This window comes from Sebastes umbrosus, chromosome 3, assembly GCF_015220745.1.
Source record: "Sebastes umbrosus isolate fSebUmb1 chromosome 3, fSebUmb1.pri, whole genome shotgun sequence".
NCBI classification, from domain to species: domain Eukaryota; kingdom Metazoa; phylum Chordata; class Actinopteri; order Perciformes; family Sebastidae; genus Sebastes; species Sebastes umbrosus.
The window spans coordinates 1,275,203-1,289,644 of record NC_051271.1 but is presented as its reverse complement, the minus strand read 5'-3'; the positions used below and the strand labels follow the sequence as shown (position 1 = coordinate 1,289,644).

Sequence of the window (14,442 nt, the reverse complement as noted above, 5' to 3'; positions counted from 1 at the left end):
TCAACCTTCAGTTTGACCCCGAAGCTGTGGAGACGACACGTTTGTTCTGAAGCGTTGACGCTCCGTTAGCGTCTCGTCATGAGAAGTCGCGGTCGGTTAACAGAGAGGAGTTTGAAAGTTTGATTCTTGACCTGCTCAATAATCTCACCACGCAGTAGCTGTTCTGGAGCTTTCAACCACATCATATGGTTTTCATCAACAGATCAAATATGAACTTTGAATCTGCCAAAACCAACGAGACGGTTGATTCTTATTAATCTGACAGATAATCACGTCTCATATCACATATAGTTCTGATGACTTCATCATCTCATCACATTGTTCATTATTAGATTATTATTATTGATCCGTTCTCTGAGATGTGAAACAGTTTAATATTGATCAGGACTGAAAACATGGTTTTAAATTAGTATTTTATATATAAGAAGTATTTAACAACATATTTGCCATTTTTTCCTTTTCGTTATCTCAACCTGTTTCTGGAACTGAATAGTGTTTAATCTCTACTGTTTCCACCCGGACGACTATAGAGCTACACCAACTGTCGTTTCCTGGTGGAAGAGAGCCGTCGATGCTCGCGACACAGCGCGGTTTGAGCTCATGTTTAACCTGCGCTCGCCACAGCATGCAGCGTCCGAAGTTAAGCCTCACTCGACGCAGCGGAAAGTTGTTGTGGCGCAAACCTTTAGAAATCCTCAGACCCCCCCAGACCCCTCAGACCACCCAGACCTCCTCAGACCCCCACTGGGGTTTAGAAATCCTCCTTCTTTAAGGTCGACAGGTATGATTAAGACAACGTGTTTTTATTTATGGGTATTTCTTCTCGTCATGATTACGTCTTTATTTTGTCTCCGACCACATAATCAGACTGTCGGGTTGAGAGCTGCTGATCAGAACCTCATCTAGTCTCAGACCTCAGATCCACTTTGAGCTCTCCGTCACTTTCAGTTTCGTGTGCGTGTACAATCTCGGCCGGAGTGCCGACGGCAGACGGCCGGCTGGAGGTGACGTGGAAACCAAAAAAACAAAACAAAAACATCATCTGGACTCAAACGCTGCAGGTTCTCCGGCGTGCAGCCACCGACCGACGGTGACCGACAGCCACCGACGTCCTGGTGGCTACAGCTTTCATAGTTCAGCTCTGTGTCCGCCCGCGCACGCGCACACGCACACGCGCACACACACACACACACACACACACTGCAACGTAAACTGATGTAAACATTATTGGAGGAAAACAAACGAACACCTGAGACTACTCCGTCGCTGCACCGCTGCACCGAAACAAAACTATTTCTCCTCTCGCTTCCTGACGATGCTGCCGCTAGCCGGGTTGGCTTCCTGTTGCCATGGCAACCGATAACGACTCGTAGACCAGCAACTGCAGCTCTATTGTTCACGAACGTTGGTGTTTGTCCACTACGGGTCGAATCGGCGGCGGACCGACACCGAGGTGTCGCCGGTGATGCCAAAATAGGTTCTACATGTGAACTCGTGAACATGATCTCAAGTCATCGTCCACTTCCTCCCGTCTCGACGTAAAGAGGCGCTCCAGTGATTCAGACCTTTCAGACTGTATAACGCAGAAAATACCGGATTCTGATTGGACGGCAGGCGTCCAATAGAAACTGCATACGGGGAGATTAAACTTGATTTTCAAAGTGATGAAGTGAAACCAGAGATCAGCTGGAGGATGAAGTCAACGTGATGAAGTCAACGTGATGAAGTCAACGTGATGAAGTCAACGTGATGAAGTCAACGTGATGAAGTCAACAGGATGAAGTCAACGTGATGAAGTCAACGTGATGAAGTCAACGTGATGAAGTCAACAGGATGAAGTCAACGTGATGAAGTCAACAGGATGAAGTCAACGTGATGAAGTCAACGTGATGAAGTCAACAGGATGAAGTCAACAGGATGAAGTCAACAGGATGAAGTCAACGTGATGAAGTCAACGTGATGAAGTCAACAGGATGAAGTCAACGTGATGAAGTCAACAGGATGAAGTCAACGTGATGAAGTCAACGTGATGAAGTCAACAGGATGAAGTCAACGTGATGAAGTCAACGTGATGAAGTCAACGTGATGAAGTCAACAGGATGAAGTCAACGTGATGAAGTCAACGTGATGAAGTCAACGTGATGAAGTCAACAGGATGAAGTCAACGTGATGAAGTCAACGTGATGAAGTCAACAGGATGAAGTCAACGTGATGAAGTCAACGTGATGAAGTCAACGTGATGAAGTCAACAGGATGAAGTCAACAGGATGAAGTCAACGTGATGAAGTCAACGTGATGAAGTCAACGTGATGAAGTCAACGTGATGAAGTCAACGTGATGAAGTCAACAGGATGAAGTCAACGTGATGAAGTCAACAGGATGAAGTCAACGTGATGAAGTCAACAGGATGAAGTCAACGTGATGAAGTCAACAGGATGAAGTCAACAGGATGAAGTCAACGTGATGAAGTCAACGTGATGAAGTCAACAGGATGAAGTCAACAGGATGAAGTCAACAGGATGAAGTCAACGTGATGAAGTCAACGTGATGAAGTCAACGTGATGAAGTCAACAGGATGAAGTCAACGTGATGAAGTCAACAGGATGAAGTCAACGTGATGAAGTCAACGTGATGAAGTCAACGTGATGAAGTCAACGTGATGAAGTCAACGTGATGAAGTCAACGTGATGAAGTCAACAGGATGAAGTCAACAGGATGAAGTCAACGTGATGAAGTCAACGTGATGAAGTCAACAGGATGAAGTCAACAGGATGAAGTCAACGTGATGAAGTCAACGTGATGAAGTCAACAGGATGAAGTCAACGTGATGAAGTCAACAGGATGAAGTCAACAGGATGAAAGCAGCGCGAGCTCGTTTACGGTGAAGATGGAGGTCGCCGCCATTTTCCCTCCAAAAACCCTCCAATCAGAAGAAAGAGGCCCCGGCTGGCACACGTCATCAGACACCAAGAGGATCATGGGAAAGTGACGACTGAACCTCCATCATCGCCGACGTTTCAGGGAATTATCAAAAAGCTGAAAAACCTTCCGAGGTGAATATTCAGGATTCTGTAGAAGACGTTTAGCCTAGCTTAGCTTAGCTTAGCTTAGCTTAGCTTAGCACAAAGACAGGAAGTACTGTTAGCCTAGCCTAGCTTAGCTTAGCTTAGCACAAAGACAGGAAGTACTGTTAGCCTAGCCTAGCTTAGCACAGAGACAGGAAGTACTGTTAGCCTAGCCTAGCTTAGCACAGAGACAGGAAGTACTGTTAGCCTAGCCTAGCTTAGCACAGAGACAGGAAGTACTGTTAGCCTAGCCTAGCTTAGCACAGAGACAGGAAGTACTGTTAGCCTAGCCTAGCTTAGCACAAAGACCCGGTCCTAGCAGAAAGTGTCACAGCGTAATGAATGTGCATGTCCTCGTGAAATATTTCATCAAGACCTAGAAGCTACCGCTAAGCTAGCTGGACCAAGAAGACAATATTTCGGTCTTAATATCAAACACAGATAGAAACTAACGAGGAGAACGACGAGCTAGGCGTTATGCTAAGCTAGGCTTTATGCTAAGCTAGGCTTTGGGCTTTTTTGTAAGAGAAGCTGAAGACGTCGTGGACCCGTCTACGTCCCGGACACACAGAGATGAAACATCCGGTGATATTTCAGTTGGACTAAATATAAACGCGACCGTTTGGGCTCAAACTGCAGCAGTGACGGCGTCGAGGAGGTGAAGGTCAAAGGTCAAAGGTCAGCTGGTTGAGCTCAGTCTACAGGAGACAGACGGCCGGTTTAGGGAGCTTGTTAGCCAGATGTTGCGGTGTTTTGGTGACCTGGTGATGTCACCGAATCCTTCATGGTGCAGGTTGGTGCACAATAAGCTACTGGACACACATGCGCGCACACACACACACACACACACACACACACACACACACACACACACACACACACACACACACACACACACACACACACACACACACACACACACACACACACACACACACTTGAGAACACACACAAACAGAAAACGTTGTCCCTTGAGAGTCCCGACAGCTTCAGGCGTTGAGGGTAGACGGTCCGGACGAAAAGCGCTGCTCTTCTGCGTCTACCGAGCTCAAACTATCGACTACTGCTGCTGCTGTCAGAGCGTCTTCTCACCGTCCCCGTCCCCCTAACGAGAAGACTTCTGATCGATGAAGACGGACACAAACGTCCACGTTCCCTTCGCCACCTGATTTAAGGTCGTTCGGCTGAAATCAAAACCAGAAATGAAAGAAATGATCGCGTGGAGTCTGGGTGGTTCGGTGGTTCGGTGGTTCGGCGGTCGAGGAGCGGTCCAACTGAAGAGGAATCAGGTAGGAGGAAGTGCTGCTGGGATCGGGATGGAAATCCGGCGAGTTCATCGGCCGCCGCAGTCCTGCGACGGATGACATCGTCTGCAGGTGGCGACGTCATGAATCCAGACAGCACGTTTTAACAGCATGCAGCGAAAGCTTGGCAGGTAAAAAAAACCAAAACAGAACTTCGAGGTGATGTGTTGAATCCGTGACGCACAAAAAAGAAAAACGGCGACCAGGGAAGGGAGACCGCGATGCGTCTGCGTAAGCGAGGCTTCTACCACTACGAGAGCTGGCGGTTGGCGACTTATTTAGCACTCGACGGGGGGACGACGGGGGTTCGTGTGGAAAGCGTCCACCAGGCCGAGGAGAAAGACAGCGTCAGCATCAGCTTCGACACACTCCACAGGTCGAGTCCCGGCGACCTGCGGTAGGATCAGGAGTCAAGACACGAGTGCGAACAAACGAAATCCAACCCAGGCACGAATTTTTAAACCCCGCCCCCAACCCCGAGAAAAAAACAAACAAAAAAACTTTTGGCTTTGTGGTTATGTACAGTGAATTCCTGCAGAAACAGTTTGATGTCCATCAAGTTTCCACAGACGTGCAGGACTGGATGTTGGCGACCCGGCGCCGGCGTCAAGTCAGGGTCAAGTCTTCGAGCTGGGAGAGGGTGGAGCTAACCGTGTCAGTCTATCTGTATGTGTGTCTATGTGTGTAGTGATTCAGTCAGCTTTATTCTCTAACTGTTGTGTGGGTATAGACCCTCAACTAGCTCCGCCCCCTCCCTTTAGCTCCACCCCCAGCTACTGGTGGACCTCGTTGGCGATCAGACTGTCCTCCCCTGACTGAAAATCCGCCTCGTTGATGCTGTTGCCTCCGTTCAGCAACTCCTCGTCCTGTGACGACCCTCGGTCCTCCTCGCCGCTGCCCCCGCCCGGCTCGTCCGAGTTCGGGTCCTGGAGCACCTGGGCGATGTACATCTGCTGCTGCTGCTGCTGTTGCTGCTGCTGCTGCTGCTGCTGGACCACCAGAACACAACACACAGGTCAACCAGCAGGAAGACACCACAGCTAGCAGCGCTGCACATCATCAACACATCACAACACATCGTACTGTTCTGGTCTGTTAGTCAGCTAATAAACACAAGAAGTGGAGTTGGATCCACTGACCTGAGATTTGGTGATCGGGGAGGACGTGGGACGAGCTGGACGTCCGTTCTCGACAGCGTCCACGTCGGTCTCCTTGGTGTCGATCTGAGACGGAGGCACAGAGTGAGACTGTGTGCTGAACAGCAACATCAACGTTTCGTACACGTCTTTGAAGAACTTTTAATAAAACAGCTGGCGTAGTTACCTTGTAGTTGTGAGCGCTGAGGTACTTGAAGTGTCCGAAGCAGACGTGAGACAGACAGACCACGATGGTGACGATCAGAACCACCAGCGTGAACATCGAGGTTGGCGTCTCGAAACCTGGCGGCAGATTAGCAGTTAGCATTACTTAGCATTCAACAACAAACACAAGTATAATGTATGTCTACTGACTCCGTTAGGACTCTTCTCGACTGACTCTATCGGGACTCGTCTCTACTGACCCTACTGACCCTATCGGGACTCATCTCGACTGACTCTACTGACTCCGTTAGGACTCGTCTCGACTGACTCTGTTTGGACTCGTCTCGACTGACTCCGTTAGGACTCGTCTCGACTGACTCCGTTAGGACTCGTCTCGACGGACTCTACTGACTCCATTAGGACTCGTCTCGACTGACTCTGTTTGGACTCGTCTCTACTGACTCTGTTAGGACTCCTCGTCTCGACTGACTCTGTTAGGGCTCCTCGTCTCTACTGACTCCATTTGGACTCGTCTCGACTGACTCTGTTAGGACTCGTCTCGACTGACTCTATTTGGACTCGTCTCGACTGACTCTGTTAGGACTCGTCTCTACTGACTCTATTTGGACTCGTCTCAATTGACTCTGTTAGGACTCGTCTCGACTGACTATTAGGACTCGTCCCGACTGACTGTTAGGACTCGTCTCTACTGACTCTATTAGGACTCGTCTCGACTGACTCTGTTAGGACTCCTCGTCTCGACTGACTGTTAGGACTCGTCTCTACTGACTCTATTTGGACTCGTCTCGACTGACTCTGTTAAGACTCCTCGTCTCGACTGACTTTATTAGGACTCGTCTCGACTGACTCTGTTAGGACTCCTCGTCTCGACTGACTCTGTTAGGACTCCTCGTCTCGACTGACTGTTAGGACTCGTCTCTACTGACTCTATTTGGACTCGTCTCGACTGACTCTGTTAAGACTCCTCGTCTCGACTGACTCTATTAGGACTCGTCTCGACTGACTCTGTTAGGACTCCTCGTCTCGACTGACTCTGTTAGGACTCCTCGTCTCGACTGACTCTGTTAGGACTCGTCCCGACTGACTCTATTTGGACTCGTCTCGACTGACTCTATTAGGATTCGTCCCGACTGACTCTATTTGGACTCGTCTCGACTGACTCTATTAGGACTCCTCGTCTCGACTGACTCTATTAGGACTCGTCCCGACTGACTCTATTTGGACTCGTCTCGACTGACTCTATTAGGACTCGTCCCGACTGACTCTATTTGGACTCGTCTCGACTGACTCTATTAGGATTCGTCCCGACTGACTCTATTTGGACTCGTCTCTACTGACTCTATTTGGACTCGTCTCGACTGACTCTGTTAAGACTCCTCGTCTCGACTGACTCTGTTAGGACTTGTCCCGACTGACTCTGTTAGGACTCCTCGTCTCGACTGACTCTATTAGGACTCGTCCCGACTGACTCTATTTGGACTCGTCTCGACTGACTCTATTAGGACTCGTCCCGACTGACTCTATTTGGACTCGTCTCGACTGACTCTATTAGGACTCGTCCCGACTGACTCTATTAGGACTCGTCCCGACTGACTCTATTAGGACTCGTCCCGACTGACTCTATTTGGACTCGTCTCTACTGACTCTATTTGGACTCGTCTCGACTGACTCTGTTAAGACTCCTCGTCTCGACTGACTCTGTTAGGACTTGTCCCGACTGACTCTATTAGGACTCGTCGGGGGGGGGGGGGGCGGGGCTTACCTGTGCGCACGGTGGAGAAGAAGAGCAGCCAGAAGAGGCAGAGGATGGGCGCCGCCACCACCTGGGTGACGGCTCCAGAGTGGATCTTCTTGTCCAGTTTGGAGGGCAGGTAGGCGTAGTACATGTTGTATCGGTCCACCAGGTGTTTCAGCAACATGTACATCAGACCTGCAGGGAGACAGGTGAGTTCAGTGTTTAGAGACTAGGTACTAGTATTAATACTTCAGTACTGGTACCGTACTGTAGTACAGATGCAGTATTATGGGGTGTTGCGTGGTTGAGACTGACCGAAGGGGACGATGATGGGGCAGGTGATGCTGTACGCCATCACCACCGTGAAGACGTTCATCATCCAGGCGTACGCCGCTCCGAACTGAAACTCATAGGCCTGGTGCTGCGGGGACGAAAAGACAAAGTTTATAACAGGAAACAACCTCGGCAGCGCCACCACGAGGCGGCGATGACTCATCACACACTAGATACCTGAACTCTGGAGTGGACAGACAACTTAGCTACTCTTAGATCATCCAGGTGAAACAATAAAGGACTCCGATATTTTGTCCATCAGGACGCGTGCTCAGTCGGCATCCGTCCTCACCCTCTTGACGTTGCGGCGGTCGGCGGCGGAGCGAGCCAGGCACAGTCGGATCATGTACATGAGCAAGCCGGGGATCCTCAGCAGGTCCATGGCGTTACCGATGAACGCAGAGGCGATGACGTAGTTGACGAAGAACGCTCCGTTATCCGGCAGGAAGACGCACCTGAAGGGGACACGGCACCTCCGTTAGAGCAGAACGTCCCAGCAGAGAGGAGGACTCGAGTACTACTGACGATCAATCAAACTTTATTAATACTCCGTAGACGAGTGCAGAGAAACGGAGTACAAATACATGAAGAAAGGCGACAGATAGTCCAGGCCGTGTTCAGATTATAAAATATCTTAAAAGTGTAAATGAGGACGTCCGGTGAGCAGCAACATGACGTCTACTGGAAATAAAACAGTACTTACTCAAATCTGACTGTGGCATCAGCCAGGAACTTCCTATCAAAGAGCCATCGGAAGAAAACATCCAGACTGGAAAACAGAGAGGATTCAGTGAGGACAGCAGAGGTCAAAGGTCACTCAGGGACGGATTCTCACCGCACGCAGTGTTTATTACCTGCTGAGTCCGAGAGACGGCAGCAGCAGAACCATGAAGATCAGGAAGGTGTAACATTTATGCATCGTCGTCCTGTTTTCTCCAGACCTGCAGACACACAGCAGAGGTCAAATCAGGGTGAAATCAAGGTCAAATCAAGATCAAATCAGGGTCAAATCAAGGCCCAATCAAGGCCAAATGAGGCTGACATATTATAGTGTATTCATTTGTATTGCTGATGTTGTATTATAGTGTATTATAGTACTGATGTTGTTTTATAGTGTATTGTAGTGCTGATGTTTTACAGTAGTACTTGAAGAGGAGCTGGCGGAGGAAGCAGCAGTGTTACCTGGTCCAGTGAGCCTCGAAGAAGGCCGAGTAGTAGACGATGGTGGGCAGCAGAGCAGAGAAAGCCCAGAGCAGCAGAGTGGGGAAGAACTGAGTGACGATGGGATTCTGTTCAAAACAAAAGAAGAAGAACTGGTATCAGACCATTACTACCAATAAAACTACCATCAACCATCAACCAGCAGAGAGTCAGAGAAGAAGAACTGGTATCAGACCAGCTTCACCAGAAGGCTGGTTGTGGTTTTCTTACGTTGAGATACTCGACAGGCTTTGTGACGTTGAACTTGTCCATGGTGGAGATGATGATGGCGGGCGTGGTGAGGAAGAAGAGCAGGAGGAAGAGGATGACGTTGATGATGAAGCAGCGGATCCACCAGGAGATCCCACCCAGCGACAGGTGCTCCCTGCAGGAAGAAACCAGAGGACACGTCAGCGTGAGAGGGTGATGGGTGCGTTTGTTTGGTATGTGCTGGTGTTTTTTAGGCGGGTGGAGACGTGGACGTACCAGCGGACGTTCTGCGGGTCGGGAGCGTACGAAACGCTCCAGCTGTGAACGTGAAGCGCCTCGCTGAACTGAGAGGAACGAGGCTCCTGACGACACCGACAACCCTGAACCTGACAGGCGTTAAAGTCCTTCAGAATACTGTAGAAACAGAGGAGGAGGAGTCAGAGAGAGGAGGAGGAGGAGGAGGAGGAGAAGTCAGAGAGAGGAGGAGAAGGAGTCAGAGAGAGGAGGAGGAGGAGGAATAGAGAGGAGGAGGAGGAGGAGGAATAGAGAGGAGGAGGAGGAGGAGGAGGAGTCAGAGAGAGGAGGAGGAGGAGGAGGAGAGAGGAGGAGGAGGAATAGACAGGAGGAGGAGGAGGAGGAATAGAGAGGAGGAGGAGGAGGAGGAGAGAGGAGGAGGAGGAGGAGGAGGAGGAGGAGGAGGAGGAGGAGGAGGAGAGAAGGAGTCAGAGAGAGGAGGAGGAGGAGGATTAGTGAGGAGGAGGAGGATGAGGAGGTGAAGGAGTCAGAGAGAGGAGGAGGAGGAGGAATAGAGAGGAGGAGGAGGAATAGAGAGGAGGAGGAGGAGGAATAGAGAGGAGGAATAGAGAGGAGGAGGAATAGAGAGGAGGAGGAGGAGGAGGAGTCAGAGAGAGGAGGAGGAGGAGGAGAGAGGAGGAGGAGGAGGAGGAGAGAGGAGGAGAAGGAGTCAGAGAGAGGAGGAGGAGGAGGAATAGAGAGGAGGAGGAGGAGGAGGAATAGAGAGGAGGAGGAGGAGAGAAGGAGTCAGAGAGGAGGAGGAGGAGGATTAGTGAGGAGGAGGAGCATGAGGAGGTGAAGGAGTCAGAGAGAGGAGGAGGAGGAGGAGGAATAGAGAGGAGGAGGAGGAGTCAGAGAGAGGAGGAGGAGGAGGAGGAGAGAGGAGAAGGAGGTGGAGGAGAGAGGAGGAGGAGGAATAGAGAGGAGGAGGAGGAGAGAGGAGGAGGAGAGAGGAGAAGAAGGAGTTAGAGAGAGGAGGAGGAGTCAGAGAGAGGAGGAGGAGGAGGAGGAGAGAGGAGGAGGAGGAGGAGGAGAGAAAAGGAGGAGGAGGAGAGAAGGAGTCAGAGAGAGGAGGAGGAATAGAGAGGAGGAGGAGGAGGAGGAATAGAGAGGAGGAGGAGGAGGAGCAGAGAGGAGGAGGAGGAATAGAGAGGAGGAGGAGGAGGAGGAGGAGGAATAGAGAGGAGGAGGAATAGAGAGGAGGAGGAGGAGGAGGAGAGAGGAGGAGAAGGAGTCAGAGAGAGGAGGAGGAGGAGGAATAGAGAGGAGGAGGAGGAGGAGGAGGAATAGAGAGGAGGAGGAGGAGGAGGAGGAGGAGGAGAGAGGAGGAGGAGAGAGGAGAAGAAGGAGTCAGAGAGAGGAGGAGGAGGAGGAGTCAGAGAGAGGAGGAGGAGGAGGAGGAGAGAAGGAGGAGGAGGAGGAGAGAAGGAGTCAGAGAGAGGAGGAGGAATAGAGAGGAGGAGGAGGAGGAGGAATAGAGAGGAGGAGGAGGAGGAGGAGAGAGGAGGAAGAGGAGGAGGAGGAGGAATAGAGAGGAGGAGGAAGAATAGAGAGGAGGAGGAATAGAGAGGAGGAGGAGGCGGGGTTAGAGAGGAGGAGGAGGAGGAGGAATAGAGAGGAGGAGGAGGAGGAGGAGGAGAGAGGAGGAGGAGGAATAGAGAGGAGGAGGAGGAGGAGGAGGAGGAGGAGGAGGAATAGAGAGGAGGAGGAAGAATAGAGAGGAAGAGGAATAGAGAGGAGGAGGAGGCGGGGTTAGAGAGGAGGAGGAGGCGGGGTTAGAGAGGAGGAGGCGGGGTAAGAGAGGAGGAGGAGGCGGGGTTAGAGAGAGGAGGAGGCGGGGTAAGAGAGAGGAGGAGGCGGGGTTAGAGAGAGGAGGAGGCGGGGTAAGAGAGGAGGAGGAGGCGGGGTTAGAGAGAGGAGGAGGCGGGAATAGAGAGAGGAGGAGGCGGGGTAAGAGAGGAGGAGGAGGCGGGGTTAGAGAGAGGAGGAGGCGGGAATAGAGAGAGGAGGAGGCGGGGTAAGAGAGGAGGAGGAGGCGGGGTTAGAGAGAGGAAGAGGCGGGGTAAGAGAGAGGAGGAGGTGGGGTCAGAGGAGGAGGAGCAGGAGGAGGCGGGGTCAGAGCAGGGTAACGTGAGGCTCACATGGCGGTCATGGACTCGTTCTGGAAGGTGACGAAGGCCATGCCCAGCGGTTTGGTGTGGACCTTCTCCTTCTCCTTCCTGTACTCCTCCTTCAGCTTGGCCTCCGTCTTGGTGTAGTAGCTGACCGCCTCCTCCTGCAGGACAGATGTAGGCTGCTGAATCACTGCTAACATGCTAACAGGCTATTAACCAGCTCCTCTCATCAACATGATCATCAGGATGTAAAACCACATGACTCTTCATCATAATGTCTGCTAGCTTCAGGCTAGTGAGAAGCTCCTCAGACTCAGTATGTGTGAACAGAGCGTTAGCGTTAGCGTTAGCGTTAGCGTTAGCGTTAGCGTTAGCGTCACCTCCTCGCAGCCGGTGATGGCGCAGCAGCAGAGGTGTCCGCAGGGTTTGGGGTTGATCATGGTGGGAACGTGTTCCTTCGCCATCAGGTCAGTGAAGAACTTCTTACTGCGCTCCGTCTTCTTCCTGACAAACACAAACACACAAAGCATTATGGGTAGGAAAAAAAAATCCACTCACCTATGTATCGAGATTTTTTTACAATTTCTAAATCGATGCTTTAATGCCAGAATCGATATATCTGCTTCATCTGAGTCTATGTGGAGGTAGAAGGAAGTCACCGCTTTTATTGTGGTAGTCTGAGTAACGTGACGTCATATCCGTTCCGTATCCGTCAACCAAAACAAACCTCAGAGAGTCTAAAACGTTGGAGGGTCAGCGTGGATACGACCTGCACCCTCCCATGTTAAATCCAGCGTGGTAAACACTACACATCCAGTAAAGGATGGAAACACTTTGGGTTTCACACATTGACAGGAAAAGCAGAGCTAGACAGAGCAGAGCTAAAGCTGCATGCTAACTTCTAAAAAAGGCCAAAATATGTCCAAAAATAAGTTCGAACAAAGTCAGCAAAAAGGTCACAATATGTCCCAAAATATGTCTGAAATGTGTCTGAAAAAAAGGCAGAAAAAGGTAAAAATATGTTCAAACAAAAGTCCGAAATATGTCTGAAAAACGGCTGAAATATTTCCGATAAAAAGCTGAAAAATGTCCAAAAATAGGCGAAAAAAAGTGAGAAAAAGTTAGCAGGAAACGTTATGGTATGGAGGTAACGTTATCGCATCGCGGTAACGTGGCGGTGGAGCCGGCCGTCGCTCTCGTCTCCGTGGTCAAACGGGCCGACGCTACGACTGTAGAGCACCCAGATACTGACATTTGTGTTCTCTGCATTGAAACGGCCCCGATGGAGCTGACCATGGATGAATAAAGAGAACGGAGCTGACAGGAGAGCTAGAGACCACCTTGGAGAAGTTAGAGGAAGTAGACACGTGGGACTACGTATGCTTTTCAAAATAAGACGTTAAAGGGAACTGTATATACTAAATACATCTATGGAAATAAGATTGATTGATTATAATCACCAGAAGTATAAAACATTACATGTCCTTTATAGATTAAAACTTTTCCAAAGTAAAAAGAAGTGTATGATATAACTTTTCCCCTGCAGAGTCTAGTGTTAGAAAAGTTAACAAAAATCACAATAAGTGATAGTAAGAAGTTTAAGAAGTTGTTTTGTCTTAGCAGTTAACACGAAGCTGGAGTGTGTCCCAGCATGCACTGGGCCCTGACGCTCTGCCTCACCTCTCTGCGTTCAGAGACATCAGTTTGGCCACGTTGTAGCAGATCCGAGCCTCCAGCACCGTGCAGTTCTCATACGCCTGTCTGGAGGAGAAGAACGGTTACAACGGGTTCACGTCTTTCCACCAATACGACCGACCAGGAAACATTCTACTTGACTTACTCTACTTATGTCAGTAGAGAAATCAGAAAGAAGAAGAAGGAGAAGAAGAAGAAGAAGAAGAAGAAGAAGAAAAAGAAGAAGAAGAAGAAGCAGAAGAAGAAGAAGAAGAAGAAGAAGAAGAAGCAGAAGCAGAAGCAGAAGAAGAAGAAGCAGAAGCAGCAGAAGAAGAAGAAGCAGAAGAAGAAGAAGCAGAAGAAGAAGAAGCAGAATAAGAACAAGCAGAATAAGAACAAGCAGAAGAAGAAGAAGCAGAAGCAGAAGAAGAAGAAGCAGAAGCAGAAGAAGCAGAAGAAGAAGCAGAAGAAGAAGAAGAAGAAGAAGAAGAAGCAGAAGAAGAAGAAGCAGAAGAAGAAGCAGAAGAAGAAGAAGAAGAAGAAGAAGAAGAAGAAGAAGAAGCAGAAGAAGAAGCAGAAGAAGAAGAAGCAGAAGAAGAAGCAGAAGAAGAAGCAGAAGAAGAAGCAGAAGAAGAAGAAGAAGAAGCAGAAGAAGAAGAAGAAGAAGCAGAAGAAGAAGAAGCAGAAGAAGAAGAAGAACTTACTCAAAGTGTTGTTTGATGTGAATCTCCTCGGCGTATTTAGAGATGCCGTTAATGAATAAAGTTCGCTTCACCTGAAAGACACAAACAGCAGAACTCTGATCCTCCATGTTTGTCTGTTTTCATGTTGAAGAACTTAACATTTCAAACCAATAATAATATAACTAACTGTCTTTTATTGTGAAATCAGTGTTAGGCCTTTACTGTGAAACAACCACAAGAAATGAGGTTAGCTAACAAACAACATTTTTCAGCTCTTTGACAAACTTTAAACAGCTACGATAAAAATCTAACCTCTTACGATAACACTTTAACCTCTTACGATAAAACTTTAACCGGCTACGATAAAACTTTAACGTTTCCGATAAAACTTTAACCGGCTACGATAAAACTTTAACCGGCTACGATAAACTTTAACCGGCTACGATAAAACTTTAACCGGCTACGATAAAACTCTAACCGGCTACGATAAAACTCTAACCGGCTACGA

At 49.3% G+C, this 14,442-nt stretch overlaps 2 protein-coding genes across 6 annotated transcripts in view; one reads left to right on the top strand and one right to left on the bottom strand.

Moving 5' to 3' along the window:
* LOC119484981 (NACHT, LRR and PYD domains-containing protein 12-like) overlaps positions 1–14,442 on the top strand; it is a 956,516-nt gene that overhangs the window by 331,622 nt on the left and 610,452 nt on the right. The gene's annotated exons all lie outside the window — the stretch shown is intronic.
* Positions 3,279–14,442, bottom strand: part of LOC119484993 (CSC1-like protein 2) — a 31,242-nt gene continuing 20,078 nt past the window's right edge. For 2 of the 5 annotated variants that reach the window (XM_037764222.1, XM_037764227.1), the window contains 15 exons: positions 13,956–14,026; positions 13,258–13,338; positions 11,958–12,081; positions 11,605–11,738; positions 9,446–9,583; positions 9,191–9,344; positions 8,942–9,048; positions 8,614–8,700; positions 8,463–8,528; positions 8,052–8,214; positions 7,742–7,847; positions 7,454–7,621; positions 5,693–5,808; positions 5,509–5,592; positions 3,279–5,358 (listed from right to left, as the gene is read on the bottom strand). In XM_037764222.1, coding sequence (XP_037620150.1) covers positions 5,143–5,358; positions 5,509–5,592; positions 5,693–5,808; positions 7,454–7,621; positions 7,742–7,847; positions 8,052–8,214; positions 8,463–8,528; positions 8,614–8,700; positions 8,942–9,048; positions 9,191–9,344; positions 9,446–9,583; positions 11,605–11,738; positions 11,958–12,081; positions 13,258–13,338; positions 13,956–14,026 — 1,815 coding nt within the window. In that variant the 3' untranslated portion in view covers positions 3,279–5,142. The remainder of the gene's footprint in view (positions 5,359–5,508; positions 5,593–5,692; positions 5,809–7,453; positions 7,622–7,741; positions 7,848–8,051; positions 8,215–8,462; positions 8,529–8,613; positions 8,701–8,941; positions 9,049–9,190; positions 9,345–9,445; positions 9,584–11,604; positions 11,739–11,957; positions 12,082–13,257; positions 13,339–13,955; positions 14,027–14,442) is intronic. The other 3 variants (XM_037764223.1, XM_037764225.1, XM_037764226.1) reach the window with 3 other exon arrangements.